This window comes from Suncus etruscus, chromosome 17 (assembly GCF_024139225.1).
Source record: "Suncus etruscus isolate mSunEtr1 chromosome 17, mSunEtr1.pri.cur, whole genome shotgun sequence".
Taxonomy (NCBI): domain Eukaryota; kingdom Metazoa; phylum Chordata; class Mammalia; order Eulipotyphla; family Soricidae; genus Suncus; species Suncus etruscus.
The window spans coordinates 63,035,624-63,054,455 of record NC_064864.1 but is presented as its reverse complement, the minus strand read 5'-3'; the positions used below and the strand labels follow the sequence as shown (position 1 = coordinate 63,054,455).

The window sequence follows — 18,832 nt, the reverse complement described above, 5'->3', positions numbered from 1 at the left end:
GCTCCAGGCTTATTCCTGGATTTGCAAAACTCTATAAAGGGTTCCTAGACCAGAGGTGCCCCAGCTGACTTGGTGTACAGCCCCCTTTTCAGAAGCAAAATTGCTCAGTGGAAATCTTCCTTTGTAAAGAAACAGAAAGGATCCTTGGGGCTGGAGACATAGTGCAGGGGTTACAGTGTTTGTCTTGTAAGACAAGGTTTGAGCCCCTGCACTGTGTAGGGTCCTTGAACCCTGCCAGGAATGCCCCCTGAGAACAAAGCCAAGAGTAAGCCCTGAGCCCTGCCAAATATCCCAGTGTGCCCCAAATAACAGAATGTGCCCCCACATACATCTGCAGCTCCTTCTACATCATTCAATTCCTGCTTTTAGGGGGAAAGTTATCACCTAATTTGGACAACACTGAATCAGTGATTGAAACATCCTTGGCCGTGACGGGGAGGCAGACAGAGCCCCTCGCCTCCAGGTTCAGTGGGGCCCAAGCACAGTGCCACATGTGTTGGGCTGACTGTTGGCACAGAGGACAGCTGCAGAGAGAGGGTCATCTAAGAACTCAAGGGGTGCTGAGTGTTGAAGCCAGAAGCCAGCCTGGAAGGTGCATTTTATCTGTTGAGCTCGGGGGCAGGGTAGTGGTCACTGCTTTGCCCAGATGGTGCAGCTCTTGCTCTGAGACCAGGGTCAGGTCCTGAGCCCTCCCTGAATATCAGTGGGATAGAGCCTTCTGTGAGTATCATGAGATGGGGACATGTGTCGGGCTCAGGGTAACTCTGGCATGGCTCTGAGGCCTCACTGCCAGGTGGTGGAACACAGGTACCCGGTGAGGGAAGTAAGACCCTACCTGGGCAGGACAGGTGCCGTGGCAGGCTCAGGGCACTCATCGAGGCCAGTGGAAGTGAGGGTGCATGGCCACACAGCTTGGGCAGGTGCTAGTGTGAGGGGACAGCTGATTCCCAGGACAAATATCTTAAATTCATGGAAATAGAACCCAAAGGGTAAGAGGCAGAAACAGCCAGCCCAGCGTGTCCTGGCACCTCCTGTTAACTCCTGGGAGGTCAGCAGGGAGGTGGTGGAAACCAGAGGAGCACTGGATACCCCAAGTCTAGCCTTGCAAACTGGGGTCTCTTCCACTCTTTACAGACCCTGACCAGGGTTCAGCTCCTTCTTCAGACCCAGGGAGCGAGCACTGGGGGACCCGAGGATTCTGGTCCCACTGTTGTGTCTTCCAGCATCCCTGTCCAGACAATGTGATACACCGTGTCCTCTGTAACAGGAAAATACCCCCAGAACCCCCAACCCTACTACACTAAATGCTTGGGAAGCAAAGCACTATGAGTCTGTCTGGGGCCCACTCTGTTGTGGATGACAATGCAGAGCCCTGCTTGAACCCAGACACCAGGGGCCACAATGCTAGATACTGGGGTGCACCTGGGGGACCCTCCACTGGGCTTCAGTGGAATGGCCCATAGGCAGGGGGCAGCTATTTTCTTTTTGGGGTGTGTCTGGCTATAGGAGTGGGGTTTCCTCATTTCATTTCAGCCTCACTCCAGCTGCCTTGTGGACTCCCTCAGATATTTGTGGGGTCCCTGTCCCAGACATAGCTTTGCTTTCTGCTCACCAACTCGATAAGGAACCCTGTGGTTCTTTGGTGTTGGTAATAAGTAGTGGGAGCCCTTCAAACCAAAGTTTCACCTATTGGCACTCATGGTCCCTGGAGAGAATAAGGCAATGCTGGTGATGACCCTGTTATTTCTCCTGGTTCTCCCTCAAGATTTCTTGGCTTGTCCCTGTCATAGCTCAACTTTCTTTGGTGTATGGGGAAGATGGGGGGTGACGTCCAAGTGGTGCTCAAGAAATTGGCTCTAAAATCACCTCATGTTGTGAAATTACTCCCATGCACCATATTTCTATACCCAGGAGGACTGTCTGAAGAAGGGTAGCTGTGAAGAATTAGTAAACCAAGCCAGTCAGGAGAGACCTATGGACTCAGTGGCTTCTCACATCATGGCCTCTCTGCTCACCAAGCCAAACTGACCTTTTTTTTTTTTTTTTATTAAATCAGTACAAATTCACCAGGAAAGGGAAGGCCCAGTGAGATCCAGGTGGACTTTTACATATCAAAGAAATAGGTGAAAAGGAAAGAGGAAGTTTGGGGGATGCCTTTGTTTTGGGTGTGACCTAACATTTGGGGTCCCCACTGAGGATTCTCAGTCAGCCAAGCTCTTGGCTCAGTGCAAGGGCCCGAGGATGTTGAGTACAACCAGGCCACCCCAATAGTGTTCAGAGACCTCAAGGGGTGCACTGGTTGATGCTCAGGGGGTCATGTGTGCTGGAGCCAGTCTGGGCCCCAAACATGGGTTCTAACTGCTGTATGAACTGGACCCAGCCTTGTCTTTCTTACAGTGGGCATTGAAAAGAAATATCTCCTCTTAGTGCCACCATCAGCACCTGTTGCACAAGAGCCTGGTGTCTTGGGGAACAGGAAGAGCCTGGACTTGGGGGGTATCCTCAGAGTTGGGTTTCCTGGAGCATTTCCCTCCTCACTCTTATCTTCTGTCTGTCAGGGAGAGGGTACAGGTGGGTGTGAAGGGTCAAGAGAAGTTGCCAACCAGCCAGGTGACTGACGGGACTGGACCTTTGCACTTGATGATAGTACAAGCATTATTTACACTGTCACACTTATTGGTCTGTTTTCTGGGGACATAATGAGCAGTACTGAGGGTTATTCCAGCCATGCAGAGACTGCTCCTGCCAGAGGGGCAGTGAAATGTTGGAAAATTAGCCCTGGCTCCTGCATGGGAAGCAGCACTTCAGACCCATCATCTCCCCATCCTCAAGGATGTCCTCTGTATGTGTGTGAAAGGAGGACTGGGGATCCTTCAAAGGTGCCCATGCACCTTTGTAGCCCCAGAGCATTCCTATTGTGCCACATTTTTTTGGAGAAAAGGACTTTGCTGAAGGGCTTATATGAAGGTATTTGACAAAGGGGAGGGCATCTGAGTCCCCAGGGAACCCCAAGATCCTTGTTGGTCTGAGGAAGGAAGCCAGAGGGTCCCTCTCAGTGAGGTGAAAAGAGGCTCTGCTGCTAGCTGTGACCATGGAGAAGGTCAGTAGTAACCTCAGAAGACAGCAGGGTGGGGCTTAGGGTTTACCTGTCCCCTTTGGAAGGGGCAATGACTTTCTGACACCTTAATCTCACTGCTGAGGTCATTTTTAATTCTCACCTCCACAACTGTGAGGGAATGAATGTTTCTGGATTCAGGTCAGTAGATCATGATTTCATTTGTTGTCATTTGTTACAGCAGCAAAATGGGCCCGATACATCCCATCGGGCAGAGATAGGCCATGTTTCTACTCATGAATGTTATTTTCTTTTACCAGAGTCTCATGAGGTGGCCAGTGCTTGGACATTTTTAGCCTTAGATTCACTTTTTTTTTTTTTTTAACTTGGTCCACCTGGCAGTAGTGCCTGAGTGAGGTGAGGGTCCCGTGTTGTAATGTATCTGTGCTGTTAAATCCTTTGTTGGGTATTTGTGAATCCAAGAACAGCCCCCGAAAGGGGAGAAACTTGGTAATATTTATCCGCAGCAAATAATCCACATAGACAAGAAGGATAGGGTGTAAAAGATTGGACAAAGAGAGAGAGAGCGAAAGAATCCTCTTGCAGCCTGCAAACAGCTTTCGCAAAAGGACCCCTCTCCCCTGTCCATCAAGCTATTTATTGCCAACTCCACAGCGCCCCCACCTGGAAGGGCTAGGTGGGGCAATAGTCACAGAACAATCCTAAGGAAATATTTTTATATACAACAATTCCAAGAATAATCTTATGGAAACTTTTTCATATACTACACGCGCGGCAGTGTTCAGGGGACAAGGCAGTGCTGGGGATGGTATTTGGGCCTCCTTTGTGAAAAGCCTGTGTTCTGGCCCTGTGGGCCATCTTCAGGCTGGTACCTGTTCAGGAGTTTGGCGTGAGCCTCATCACAGAAATAGACTGTGACATCTACATCTATGCCCAACGCATGCTGGGCTCATACATTCACGTTGTGGACTCTGCTATTGCTGTTTTGTCCCCTCTTTGTTGCCTATTTTGTTTTTGTTTCTGGGCCACACCCGTTGATGCTCAGGGATTACTCCTAGCTATGCACTCAGAAATCGCTCCTGGCTTGGGGAGACCATATAGGACATCGGGGGATTGAAACCAAGGTCTGTCCTAGGCTAGTGCTTGTAAGGCAGATGCCTTACCTCTAGCGCCACCACTCTGGCCCCTTTGTTGCCTATTTGTAATATTTTTAAACTATTAATTTATCGATTAATTAGTTTGGGGGCCACACCCAGCAGCGCTCAGAGGTTACTCCTGTCTCTGCACTCAGAAATAGCCCCTGGCAGGCTGAGGGACCATATGGGGATGCCAGAAATTGAACTGGGTCCCTCCCCGTCCGGCCACATACAAGGCAAATGCCCTACCGCTGTGCTATCTCTCCGGCCATGACTGCTTTGTAATTCATTGTGTGGCTGTACCAGACTTTTCACTTAGTCATTCTCCAGTCAGGGGATATTTAGGTTAGTTCCAGTTTGGGATGGCTATGAAAAAATAAAATAAAACCTGCTAGGAACATTCTGGAACAAGCCTTTGATGGACCAGGACACTCATTTCTGTGAGGGAAAATCCATGTAGTACAGTTACTGTGCCCCTGGGGCAGTGCAGTTAATGGGTGCTCTAGGTAGAAAGATGAGGAGTGGGGTGCCATGTACTCCAGGGCATGTCAGCCCACCCCATGTTCCTGTTCAGGCTTTATTCATGTAGGGGAGCACATGCAGTGGTTGGTGTGGCCATCTCTGGTCCAGGGCAGGGGCTCAGCCACCCTCAGAAGGAGAGCCTCTGCCAGCTTGTATGCTCGGGGTTCTCTGTAAGAACAGGAGGTTCCCTGGGAACCAGCTTGGCCCTGGTTCGTTTTCCTCCCTGGGTCTCCATATAGCCCTGGGCATGGACACTGTTGTCGTTTGGCTGGCAGCTGAGGCCCAGAGCCCTGGATAGGGTCCTGTATGTGGAAGTGCTATGGAGCAGAGATGGATGTTTCATGCTGAAAGATCAGTTCAGGGACCCGGGGACCAGCGAGTATATCTTGGGGTAGGCCTGGCCCTCCTTTCCCTATAGTGGCACCAGCAGGTGAGGACTGTGGATGGTTTAACCCCAGGGCGGTTGATTCCACACAGTTGACACAGGAACTGTGGGGCAGTCATGGGGGTGCTTGTGGGGGGTATGAAGGAGTCTGCTGTGTCCAGGCTTGGCTATCCTGTGAGGGGCATGGCCAGTCACAGGTGCTGGAGGCAGGTGGTGGATGTGATGTAATGGGGACCATCTGGTAGGGTGCCAGACTTTGGGTGGGAGGGGCTTCTCCACTGGCACTGCCTTTGCTCTATGCTGCCTGGTGCTCCCTTTGTATCTGGGTGTTCTCCTAAGCCCCACCGAGTCCTAGGGCTATAGGATTGGGGTGCTCTTAGGGCCAAGTACATGCTGACATCACGGGCTCCATGGAAGAACCCTAGTTCCTTCTGAGTCAAACAGGTGAGGGGCAGCCTGGAGGAGATGGGGTGGTGGGGAAGTTCAGACAGACACAGTTCACTCTGTTGCCAAACTGTCCAGATAGAACTGAAGTGGCTCTCGGGTGGCCAATATACCCCTCAAAATGCCCCAGAGGGGTGACCACACCCTCTGGACTGTTCCCAGACTGGGTGTGTGGAGAGAGGAAGGTGGGGTGCAGAAGCTGGAGGCAGTGCTGAGCCCAGAAACCAGCTCCCACTCCTCAAGCCTGGGGAATTTCTGTGGACTCTCTGGGGCCAGCAAGGACATTCCGGGCTCCACGGGGTGTGACAGTAGGCGGAGGCTGCTCTGTGATCTGGAACATTCCACTCTGCAGACGAGTTGGTGGAGCCAGACTGACCCTGTGGAGCCATGGACTGTTGATGGGAACATGCGCCACCCCCCCCCCCCTCGGCCTATAGACACACCCAATCTCCATAGCACAGTTTTGTGCACCCAGATGTAGTGGGAAGGAACCCATTCAGATTCATTCAGGAGCCCCCAAGTTTTTCCTACTCAGGAGCTGAAGAACTTGGATGGGCCTACACTGCAGTGAGGGGAGGGTTGGAGGTTAGGGGTCATTTCTGCTTCATTGTCCTGTGATATACAGTCACCTTGAGTTCAGATTCAGGCCTGATCTCTGCACAGCGATTGGCAGAGCTGGGGGACAGGTGTGTCCTAAGCATGGGGAGCGAGGCCCTTCTGACTCCTCACAGGTCTTAGAAATGATGCAGAGTGTTGGGGGCCCTCTGCAGTGAGATATTGGGGTGCTTGCAGAGTCCCTCTTTGCTCTTTAGGCTGCTTCCTTCCCTGAGTTGTGCTTTGGATGCCGCTGTCTGGCTGCATGGGAGGCTCTGTGGGTGCCTGGCTTTGGGGGACTCTTTTGAGCCCCATTTGTCATGTTTTCTCTCTTTTCCTTGGTCTTTTTGAGCAGCAGCTTCCTGGCTGGTCATTGTGCTCCTCTTCATGACTTCCTGTCACCAAGAGTTTCAGAGCTGGTTTGGGCAGTTTGCCCTTGCTCTTATTAAAGGGACAGGAGCCCCAGTCCATGGCTGGAGACAGTTGTAGATTTGGGAAAATTTCTATTGTTTCATATGTTTCATAGTCCTCAAAATTGCTCCTGGGGAAGAAAACTCCTGCCAGTTCTTGGTCCACCCTCTCGTTTGGAGTCTCAGGTCATCCAGTTCTGGCTCACAAGCCTCAGAGCATTCAGGGACAGGAGAAGGACTAGTGACCAGGGACATCTAGGCCTAGCCACTGGACTAGGGCATGTTGGAAACTTCCTATTTCAAAGCTCATGGAAGGAAAACAGGGTTAATGGAAGTATCCTAATTGCACACACAAGAGGTAGGACGCCTCCAAATTATGGGGCTTCTGGTGGAGCAAGAAGGGATAGATGGTTGGATGCACATTATTAAGAAGTGTTCTTAATAAAAATATTAGATTTTTCTTTATTTATTCTTGAAGTGTGTGTGTGTGTGTGTGTGTGTGTGTGTGTGTGTCCATCCATCCTAGTGGTTAAGAAAGAAATGAGAGACTGGAACCGGAGCAGTGGCGCAGCAGTAGGGTGTTTGCCTTGCACGCAGCTGACCTAGGACAGACCTCAGTTTGATCTCCCAGCATCCCATATGATCCCCCAAGCCAGTAGCTATTTCTGAGTGCATAGCCAGGAGTAACTCTTGAGCATCACCGGGTGTGGCCCCCAAAACCAAACCAAACCAGCAAAAAGAAATGAGAGACATTCATGGTTTAAGGTACTAGGACTTTGATGTCACTGTCTTTAGGGATCCCAGCTGCCCTAGTTCTCATTGGGGCATCTTATCTCTACACCATTGGGAGTGGGGAGTGTAAATTGGAAGGTGCTGTCCTAGGTCAGGATGGATCCCACATGTAGTTTGTGCTTGGTTCCTGACACCATGAAAGCACATTTTCATAGCTATTATTGAGCAGCTATTTTGCATGCAGTTTTCTTTGTAGCCAGAAGGGTCTCCCAGTTCATGCCAATAAAATTTCCATTTACTCTGCACATCAGCCATGGTGATTTAAAAAAAATGCCATAAATTATTTACTGGAATGGAACTTCAGCTTACGGTAATAATGCATTAGTTCAGCTAGCCATGCGGCCTGTTACAGGGTAATAAAACTGTTTTAATTCCCTTCTTAAAAGGTATTTGCTAGTAACCTACACATGACCTTGAGCTGATCAATTTTCAAAGCTGACACTGCAGAGAGGGGATGTAAGGAGGGAGAGAGAGAGAGAGAGAGAGAGAGAGAGAGAGAGAGAGAGAGAGAGAGAGAGAGAGAGAGAGAGAGAGAGAGAGAGAGAAGAGAGAAGAGAGAAGAGAGAGGAGGGAGAGAGAGCTTTTCTTTTTCAGATAGCCTGATTTTAAACAATTTCTGGAAATATGGTGCTCATTCTTACAGCTAGTAGAATAGAGGTGAATATATATATATATATATATATATATATATATATATATATTTCAGTTTTCTTTGTTTAGGACCTTAAGAATCTGTAAATCAAGCATTTATTTCCAGTAAAACTGAAAGCTAGCAAGACCGCCTCTTTGTAAAAGCTGGGAGTCTGTCTCCATTGTTCAGATCACCTGTCATTTTGCATAAGCCCAGCAGAACCAAGGCAGCCCAGCCCAGCCCCCTGGTCCTGCTCTGGCTTTGAAAATGTTGTATTTATGGGGCAGGATCGATCTGAGGTCTCTTGGAAAGACTGGGATCCTGCTCACAGCCCTTTGCTGACTTAAGTCTCCAGCAGAAAAGAGCAACAAGCAAATTCATGAATTATGGCTTCAACATGCTCTTCTCCAGACGCTGATTAGAGAATATCTCTACTTTGATGCAAGCTATTAGGGACAGAAGTAAGTGAAAACTGTGGAAATTTTACAAGCCAAGCAACTTTTTTTTTAAATCACCGAAACCCCAATAAAGCCAACATAGTTATACCACTGAAGGCAAAGGAATAGTTCTTGACTGGATTATTTAACTCCTTTCTTCCAGTTTACTTGGGTTGAGGTGGTGGAAAATCCGGTAAGAAGAGTCTTGCTCAAGACATTTTGACTTCTGTATCCTCTGCTTTGCTGCAAAAATATTTTAATTCTTATCAGTATTGCCACATGCATTATTTAAAAAATTTTCTGGTTATTTTTTTGGGGGAATTTTGAGCAGTACTAAGGGTTACTTCATCCTTTGTGCTCAGAGACCACTCCTGGTGGTGCTCAGTGGATCATATGCAGTGCTGTGGATTGAACCACAGTTAAGACAAATGCCTTGAGCCCTTTACTATCTCTCCAGCCCCAGGAACTATTTTTCTTCTTTTGGATTTTGGACGACACCTGGCTTACTCCTGATCCTGTGCTCAGTGATCAGTCCTGGTGGGGTTCTGGGGAACATCTATCATGTCAAGGATTGATACCCAGGTTGGCCATGTATGAGGCAAGTGCCCTACCTGCTGTAATATATCTCCAGCAACCTCCCAAAATTGTATTTAAAGTATTGTATTTCTTGTTTGAAGAAAGTATTGGGGAATAGACCCTCCAATTAAAAGTGAACCAAGACCTACTCCTATGGGCCTAGTTTTCTTCTCTGGGAACTGGAACTGGTAGCATGGATTGCACAATATCACTGATTTAAGCTGCACAACAGAGGGGAGCTGGGAAATGTTTTCTGTCTCCTAGAACCTGCTCTTTGCACTCACCCCTGCACAGCAGGGGTGCTAGTCATCAGCTAGTTGCCATTCTTAAATGTCCTGTGTTGCTCTGAGGCTCTGGTGCACAATCATCAAATCCCTCTGTTTCTGCCTTTCAGCGTGACCTGGCTCTCAAAATGGGAGATGCTTTGAGGTCCATGTTGAATGTAACAGAAACAGCAGCTTGGTCTAACCCCCGAGACCCCTGGGCTCGGCCTTGACCACACTTCTTGGCAGAGTGTTTTCCTTTAATCTCTTTTCCGGTTTTGCCTCTCCTGCTCTGCAGATGGGTCTCATTTGTCTTTTCATCAGCCCCCGTTTCTCCCTCCCAAATCTGCTCTTTAAAAATCTCTTTCTTGTTAGGCAATGCTTTTTGCTTTTCCCCTCGCTCCCCAGAGTGTGCTGAGCTGGAGCTGTTGTGGGGCTGAGGTCATGTTGGCTCTGAAAGCAGAAACTCAGCCGCAGTTAGTGACTGTCTCAGACTATGGATAGTGGTGTGTGGGTGACCAATAAACCAGCCTTTGACTTGTACAACAGATGACCCTGTCTCCCTTCTCTTGTGTTCTAGGAGGTTTGTCCTGTGAAACACCCATTGATCAATACATGATATTGCACTGACCCTTTACAATTTGCCTGATCACTTCCCCGTGTGGCCACAAATGAAAGCCCCAAGTGAGGTTGCAAACACTTTGTTCATCTGAATGAGCCTTCCCATCACCTCTGCCCTAAAGCAAGCTTTTCCATATTCCCCTCCACCCTCTTGAATTTATTTGTTTTGGAGTCACATTTTGAGTTCAAGGGCTCAGAGCTCCTGGCTTGGGTATTTTGGGGAGGCACTATGTGGTGCCTGGGCTGGAACCCAGGTCCCCATCATGCAAAGCTTATGCTTCCACTTTTTGAGCTGCTTCTCTGTTCCTCCCCAGTAAAATTTCAAGCATAACCCTAACTTGCTGAGTAGTTAAAGAATATTAGCTGGAATACGAAAGTTGTCACTCCAGTCTTTGTGTATTTCTCTTCTGGGTTGGTGAACAGTAGCTGTTGAATCACCCACCAGGGCTGGAGAGAGACAGAGAGACAGATAGACAGAGACAGAAACAGACAGAATGAGAGAGGAGAGAGATACAGAGAATGAGGGACAGAGAATGAAAAAGAGGAGAAAGAAACAGAGACAAAGAGACAATGAGACAGACAGAAAGAGAATGAGTGCAGAGACAGACAGAAAGATTGAGAGAGGAGAGAGATCGACAGAGATAATGAGAGAAAGAGGGAGAGAAAGAATAAGAATAAGAAACAGACAGACAGAAAAAAGAATGAGTGGAAAGACAGAGAATGAGAGAGAAGAGAGAGACCGACAGAGATAAATAATGAGAGAAAGGGAGAGATAGAGTGAGAGAGAAAGAGAGAGAGAAAGGCTAGCATGTCAGGTTTATATCTAAATTCTGATTCCTCTATCCCTCCTATACACAAGCACCTCGAAGAGGGACCTGTGTTTACATTGCTGATGGTGAAAGTCAGTGAAGTTCAAAAAAGCTCTGCTGAGCAGGGAATAATAAATCAAAGTGTTTGTTTAGTGTCAGTGGGGGGCAGGGAGAACTCCCCCAAATTCTTGACTCTTGCCCCTGGCCTTCCAGGACTCCTCAGGGCCCTAAGGCATGTGTTCACGGTGTGGCCCAACAGCACAGCTTTTGAAAGTCTGGGAGATGGCCCAGGACATGCCCAGAACATTTCGTGATGAGATAATTAGAAGCCCACAGACAGCGGGGTGGAGGGTTTGTCTGCAGATAATAACTTGTTTGCTAATTGCCATCACTGGATTTTCTGGGCAATTAAATGTTTGGTTTCTTCCAAGACCTTCTGTGGGACTGGACACACAAGCCCAAGCCTTTGGGATTGCAGGCAGAGAGAGGGAACCTCTCTGTCCAATGCCAAGGGGCAAGGCAGGGTGCATCTCTTGCCAATAGATAGAAGGACCATCTGGCTGTATCCAGATGGTTCCATCTCTGCTTGATTTTATGCACAGGGTATCTTTGTGCTGGGAGATATCTAGACACAGAGGTTAGCAGACACCCCAAGGGCCATACTCCTCCTTCTCCTTTCTGGAGCACTGACCAGTGTCTCTGCTCAGAAGAATCATAAATGGCTTCTCAATCTAGATGAAATTAACTTTAAAATAAAATTTCTTTTTGTATTGTAGTGAAGAATACATAACAGCATTTTCTATTTCAGTCATGGATAATTAAATGCCATTAATTACATTCACAATATTGTAGGATCATCACTACTGTGTGTGTTTCAGAAACTTGGTTATGTGAAACAGAAACTCAACCCATGAAGCAATAAGAGCCTGTTTCCTGCTCTCCTCCAGCCCTGGTAACCTCTGGTCTGCTTTTTTCTCTCTATGGATTTGCTTCTTCTGGATGTTTCATGGGAAGTAGATTTTGTCACCTTTTAAAAGCAGAATTAAATTTCCGCTGTTGGTTTAGATCACACCTATTCAGTCAGAGGTCGAGAGACACTTGGGCTGGTCCCGCTTTTTGGTGGTTGTGAATGTTGTATTAAATATTACTTGTAGAGTTCTAGTTTGTGGAGCTTGAATGGATGGATGATGAGGCCTTTCTCGGCCCAACCTAGCCCGACACCTGCAGCTCCTACAGTCTGGCGGGTCTGTGGGTTCTAGAATAACAGTGAGGAAATGACCCACAGCAGTCAGATAAAGTTTCAGCTTTATTAACAAGGCTCGAACTGCCATGTGCATGTCTCACATGGCTTCTAAGTTAAACGGCCTCTGAATGCAACCTGTGTCTCCTCTCTACTTGCCCTACCACCACCACCACCATTACTACCGCCACCATTTTCCTGCATTCAGTTCTTTTGGGCTGATACTAAGGAATGGATTTTTAGGCATGATTAAGTCACCTGTCTGTGACTTGGAGGAACCATGAAACTGTTCTCTATCATGACTGTACTGTGGGCATTTCTATCAGTTAATTTCTCCACCTCTTTTTAACATTTGTTCTTTCCCTTTGTTTCTAGTTCTACCCATCCTATGGCTTTGAGTTATATTTTTCTAATGACTGAGAAAGGATATTTTTATGTATGGCTCTTTCTAGAGTATTTTGACCATTTACATGGAGAAGGTATTGAATGTTATTGTTGCTTAAGGTGGGAGGTTGGTAGATAGGGGCTATTTCTGGCTCTGTGCTCAGGGATCACTTCTGGTAGTGCTTAGGGCCTGTATGTGTGCTGGGTGATAGTGATTTTTGGTCTCTGTACTTGCTGATTCCTGAACCTTTTCTTCCAGAGGTTGCAATTGAATCTCATGGGGATAAAACAGGTGTTGGGGATGGCCTATCTAGGTCTTGAGGGAGGAGAGAACACTGTAGATTTGAGGCTTCAAATTCACTCTCCCACCCATCCCTTACTTATTTAATTCCTTCAACTTGCCAGGTTCCCCTTCTAGCATTGCCACTTGGAATATCACAGGCAGGAGGAGAAGCCAGTGAATGTGGTCTTACGACCATTCTGAGGCAGAAGAGGCCAGTGAAGCCCTCCTGGTGCTTCTGGGGAGCAGACAGGCCTTTCTGGATACTCCCCTCTTTGTTGATGCTTCATTTCTTTTTTCTGGGTTTTGCCTTCAGAGGATCTTTTGTTGTGATGCCCCCAAGGGCACCTGGCTTACAGACAGGCCTTGGTCTGCCCCTGCATGGTCAGCCAGCAGTTCCACCTTTGACAGGCCTGGGCAGAGCACTGGGGCCTCTCAGCACAGACCCGGGCCAGGGAGACTCTCCTGAGGTGCTCTTCCCTGGTTGGGGCCGAGCCGCAGGCAATGGACTGAATCATATTTGTGCTTTTTGCTCTGTTTTACTTTAATTTCTGTTGTGTTGGTGGTCCTGGGGAAGGCTTTTCTGCTGGGGGTTTTCTTAATCTGTAGCTACACCTTTCTTTAGTTTCCCCAGAGGGGCGGTTTATTCCATCCTGGTGAGAGGAAGAGAGGAGGTGCAGCTACTGAACAAAGAAATTCTTTCTGGATCTTTCCCTCCCGCCTGTTCTGCCCTCAGGGTGGTCAGCCTTTGAGGGAGCCCCATAACCTTCAGGGAGTGGCAGATATTTTTCCCACAGTAAATCTGCACAGACTTTTGCCCATGGTAGCAGATAAATGCTTAGCTCTGGCCACTCCATGTGCTGGACAGAGGGCAAGGAGTGGCCCCTTTGCCAAAGGGGTACTGATCCTAGGAAAAAGGCACTTTCTGTCTAGCTGCCTCAAATCCTGAGCACAGTGGGGTGGTGGGACAGATACATTTTTTTTGCTGGCTCAGATGTGGCCTTACCCCAACACTAACTGCCTTAATCAAGGGTTCCAGTGCTGAGGGAGCCAAACCGTGAGCCCTCAGTTGCTGCTCCTGGGTCCTTCCTTCTTATTTCTAAGGGGTTTCCTTTGTCTTTCGTTCCAGAAACGGCCCCTACATCTGCCTATTCCTCTCCAGCCCGGAGTCTGGGGGACACAGGAATCACACCTCTGTCTCCTTCCCATATTGCGGTAAGACACACATACATACACGGGTGCACGTGTACTCACTTCATATGAGCAGATGCAGATCTGCCTGCATGTGTGGGGATACAAGCATGCACTGTGGATACATATGTGCAGTTGGACTTGTGTTTGCATGCACATACAGGGGTGCATTTGCTCTTATGTGTATATGTGTATATGTATGTGCTTGTTACCTTGGGTTTCTGGGTGTGTATGCATGTATGCATGTGTGTATGTGTTTGCAAGTTTACATATCTACTTGTATATACATACATGTGCATTGGTTGCCTTGGCTTTCTGGTCACCTTTCACATTCAGGCTGCATCCCACATTCACAGTGGGGTGCAATTCTGTCAGAGCAGCACCTTAGAGCCCCCACTGTCCCGGTTCATCCCTCAGAATGCTGGGAACTGGGGATGTAGCCCTTGTGGCCAGATGCTATGACTTCAGACTCTACATCCTCAGCTCCTGGCTGTGATGTGAGGTGAGCCCAAAGAAAAGGGGTCCCCATTCCTTGCCCCCAGTAGCACACACCGAATCCCACATCTCACAGTCGCTCTGTCATGTGGAGTTCTGTGTTGTTGAGAAAACATCTACACTGCTAACCCATTGCTACTGGCATTGCAGCTTGGTTAGTTAAGTCACATGCCAGTGTGAGCCACAGGTGGTACATAGCAGCAGCATGTCATTAACTCCGGAGCCTGCAATGGCCTGGCCCCAAGGATGGGTGTCCCTGAGCTCAGGTGTGCTGTATTAGGCCTGGCAGTTTCCTCACAGGTTAAGTCCTTCTCCTGGTGCACCAGGAGTCCCAGGCACAGAGGCCTCTTGTGTCTCTGTAGAACGATGCTGACCCAAATGTGGCAGAGCAGTCGGTGTTCCTGGTGGTGGTGGCCATCGACTTCGGGACTACTTCCAGTGGCTATGCCTACAGCTTCACCAAGGAGCCTGAGTGCATTCATGTGATGAGGTGAGGCAGCCTGGCTAGGCCGCTTGGGGTGGGTCTGGGAGAGGCCAGAGGTCACAGGGACTTGCCCAGCTCAGCCTGATCCCCAGGCCCCTTTTGGTTACACTGTGCCTCATGGCTCACCCTGAGAGCCCAGGTGGGATTCAGGTGTAGCTGGTCTGAGAAGGGTCCTCAGGAGACATGGAAAACTGAATTGGGAGCTTTAATGTCCAGCATAGGTGACAGGGAGGGCAGTGTCTGTGTGGCCTCAGTGCCCGCATAACCTCGGGCAATTGCTAGACCTTTGAAACCAGCAGTTTCCAGCTGCTAGTCTGCATTGTGCAGATGGACACAGGCTGGAGGCTTCTGTCGGGGCCCTCAAGGCCTTCATCTGGGATTCAGCCCCTGTGTGGATGCTCCAGGAGAGGTGCTGGGACACTGCAGCTCAGCAAACCAGGGACAGATTTTGGAGCAGAGAAAGTTTGGGTGTCAGCAGCAGAGGCCTGAGAACAAGCAGTGGTTGTTCCTGTAGTGCCCTTTCCTGTGCCCCTTCCCCTAACTAAACACAGCAGCCCCCAGGCCCTCCTGCCCACTCATCTGCACCTGATGGTCATCAGCAAGTGCTCCTGGCTCTGCTGGCACTAGTGTAACTGTGACAGTTTTCCAGAGTGTCCCTGACTTCCCAAGCCAAGCATGCATTGAGGATACATTGGCTCATGGCTTGGTACTCCTGTAGGCTGGTAGAGACGGTTCATAGCCAGTGCCTTCTTTTGTTGGCAGGCGCTGGGAAGGGGGTGACCCTGGTGTGTCCAACCAGAAGACACCCACCACCATCTTGCTGACCCCCGACCGGAAGTTCCATAGTTTTGGCTATGCAGCCAGAGACTTCTACCACGACCTGGATCCTGCCGAGGCCAAGCAGTGGCTGTACCTGGAGAAGTTCAAGATGAAGCTTCACACCACGGGGGTACGTGCACCCATGTGGGCCACACTCAGGTCCTCAATCACAGTGTGGTGGGGGTGGAGGGCCCCACACAGGGTACTCCAAATGTCTCCTCTGCAGAAACAGAGTTTGTGTACTTGGGGTTTTAGAAGCCACCACACAGCACTTGCTGATATTCATGTGGCCCCAGAGGTAGAGAAGCAGAGCATTTCACAGCTTCTTCTCTCTGGGAAATCACCACAGCACTTGGGCTTAGGATGGTCTCTGCTATGCTTCTTGGGGTTCTAGAAGTAAGGGGTGGGAGATGAGAGGGCCCTGAGATAGGACCCCAGAGAGGGAGCATTAAGAGGGGATCTTGTTGCAGTGAACAAACCAGGCTGGAAGTATTGGTTAGTAACTACCCCATGAACCTGGTATGTGTGGAAACTGGAATTGCCTGGCAGGCTGTGCTCGCCATGAGGCCAGCCTGGTGAGGTGCCATCAGGGATGTTTTCCCACATGAGCACCTGCCCCTTCTGAGTCGCTTCAGTACTCAGAGATGGAGGATGCACCCAGTATGAAGGCCAAAGGCTCTACTTGGGTTGAAATCTTGCCTCTTGCTGCCTTGAGGGAGGGAATAGTCAGATCACTGGCTATCTCCGAGCTTTGCTCCTCTGGGCAGAGGCACTAATTGCCTTCCACGGTGTGCATACATGTGTGTATGTGTGTGAATGTATCTCTGTGTGTGTCTCTATGTGTCTGTGTATCTGTCTGTGTGTATGTATGCTGGTCCAGTAAGCACCACTCACAGTGTATGTCTTTGTGTCTGGATGTGCGTGTGTGTGCTGGGCCAGTCAGCATCACCCTTATGGGGTGCATGTCTGTGTGTCTGTGTGTATGCATGCATGCATGCGTGTGTGTGTGTGTGTGTGTGTGTGTGTGTGTGTGTGTGTGTGTGTGTGTGCTGGGCCAATAAGAACCACCCGTGGTGTGTGTGTGTGTGTGTGTTCAAGACCTATCAAGCCCTCTGCTGGCTCATCATTAGTGCTGGGCTGTTGCTGGCGTCTCTCTTTATTGCTTTCATTTGTCTGCCGGTTAAGTGGCTTCAGACAGATGTTCTGGGAGACCCTGCAGTCAGCCCCCACCTTCCCAGGCTCTGTGGGCACCCACGAAGCTATTGTCCACCCTGCCCCCACCTGGAGCCTCCTTCCCCCTTGCCTGATAGGATTCAGCGCTGAGAGTTAGGCTGGAGCAGGTGGACATGCAGTCAGGGAGTGCCAATGACAGCATATTGTGGGGCTCCTCATGGCTCGTACCAGCTGATGCCCCATCAAACTCCAAAGGCAGGGCCTGATCACCAGCTGAACAGCATTGAGGGCACCTATCTTTCCCTGTCAGTTGGGACGTCTCCCCATGACAAGTGAATTTTCCTGATGTTGGGGAGACTTCTCCTCTCATTTCCTAGCTGTGCCCTCCAGGGCCTTTTCTTACCACTATGACAAAGAATTTAAAATCTTCCATTTTGGTTGTGTCTGGAATGGAAAGCAAATCCCCAAACATTCGAGGCAAGTCTGTATGGCTGAGCCATGCCCAGCCCCTGTCACTTTGAAGGCCACAGGCCATCTCACCTTTGGGGTCCCACAGTGATTGTCCTGTCCCACATCCACACTCCCATCTGCTATAAACTCTTGTGGGTGGGGAGATGGCAATGGGCTCCACTCAGATTGGACAGAACAAGCCTTACAGTAGGGGCTCCTCTGGCTCAGTTTGTAGGGAGGCAGCTAGAGGGAGGAGCTTTAGGTTTGATTAGCATTAGGGCTGGTAGTGAGGCCTCCATTAGGGGAACCCGAGGGTGACCATGCATGACTGTGTGTGGGAATAGCATGGAAATGGCTTTTCTTCTCTCTCTTCCTGGGCTCTGTCTCTGCAGGGAGAGAGAGATTGAGAGACAGAGAGAAACAGTAACAGAGAGAGACAGTGACAGAGACATAGAGACAGGCTGAGAGATAGTGAGAGACAGAGAAAGCGAGAGAGATAGTGAGGCAGAGAGACAGGGAAAGAGTGACAGAGAAAGACAGTGAGAAAGAGACAGAGACAGACAGTGACAGACAGAGACAATGAGAGAGACAGACACAGAGAGACATACATAGAGACAGAGGCAGATAAGATACAGAGAAAGGGAGATAGTGAGGCAGAGAGACAGAGAATCAGACAGACACAGACACAGAAAGAGAGACATGGAGACAAAGAGATAGTAAGGCAGGAGGAGAGAGGAAGGACACCCAGGGCCTACTGCTTGAGAGGACATAACCACTGACAGGTTGGGGACATCTCCCCTCCTTGTCTTTCTCAGATCTCATGCACACACCTTAGACCCTGGACACCCAGCTCCCATCCAGCAGGGGTTCATCTCCTCTCCTACCTGCTCTCATCATTAGTCTCTCCCCTCCCAGGACCTGACCATGGACACCGACCTTTCAGCAGCCAATGGCAAGAAGGTCAAAGCCCTGGAGATCTTTGCATATGCCTTGCAGTACTTTAAGGAGCAGGCCCTGAAGGTAGGAGACCAGGAGTATAGGACGGGGATGGGGGGACACCTGTGAGGGTTTCAAGGGATAGTTATGCTGCTGATGGCAGTGACATGGGTAGGCCATAGGATAGGCTGTGCCACTCCCATAGAAGGGCCTAGAAGAAAGGGCACCAATGGTGCGACAGCACGTGCGACAGTGCTCAGACTAAGTAGGTGATTAGCAGGTGTCCACAGAAGGCCTGGAAACTGACTGCAATCACCAGAGGGGTCACAAGCTATGCCGTGTGAGATAGAGCAAAAGGCCCTGAGTGGCATCCTGGGTTCAGTCCTGTCTGCAGGATGAGAAGCTGCAATGGTTCCATCCCACTCAGGTGAAGTGTCCCAAGCCGGTGGATCCCAGAGACGGGCTAATATTTGTGGCTATCAGGGAATCAGAGGTGCTTGGAGGGGAGGGTTTCTCTTTGGCGGGGGAAGGAGTTGCATGATGCAGAGGTTCCTAAACATTTCTGGCCACTGCTTCCTTTTCAGGCAAAAAAAAAAAAAAAAAGGGAAAGAAATTTGCTTCCATTAAGTGAACAAACAGAAAGACTTCCATCCTCCTCAAAGTACCTGAAGTGGCTCACATCCC

The 18,832-nt window shown here is 49.4% G+C and overlaps 1 protein-coding gene across 3 annotated transcripts in view; it reads left to right on the top strand.

Moving 5' to 3' along the window:
- The window catches only part of HSPA12A (heat shock protein family A (Hsp70) member 12A), a 115,219-nt gene that overhangs the window by 80,335 nt on the left and 16,052 nt on the right, over positions 1 to 18,832 (top strand). For all 3 annotated transcript variants that reach the window (XM_049764444.1, XM_049764443.1, XM_049764445.1), the window contains 4 exons: positions 13,730 to 13,815; positions 14,649 to 14,776; positions 15,533 to 15,719; positions 18,128 to 18,232. In XM_049764444.1, coding sequence (XP_049620401.1) covers positions 13,730 to 13,815; positions 14,649 to 14,776; positions 15,533 to 15,719; positions 18,128 to 18,232 — 506 coding nt within the window. The remainder of the gene's footprint in view (positions 1 to 13,729; positions 13,816 to 14,648; positions 14,777 to 15,532; positions 15,720 to 18,127; positions 18,233 to 18,832) is intronic.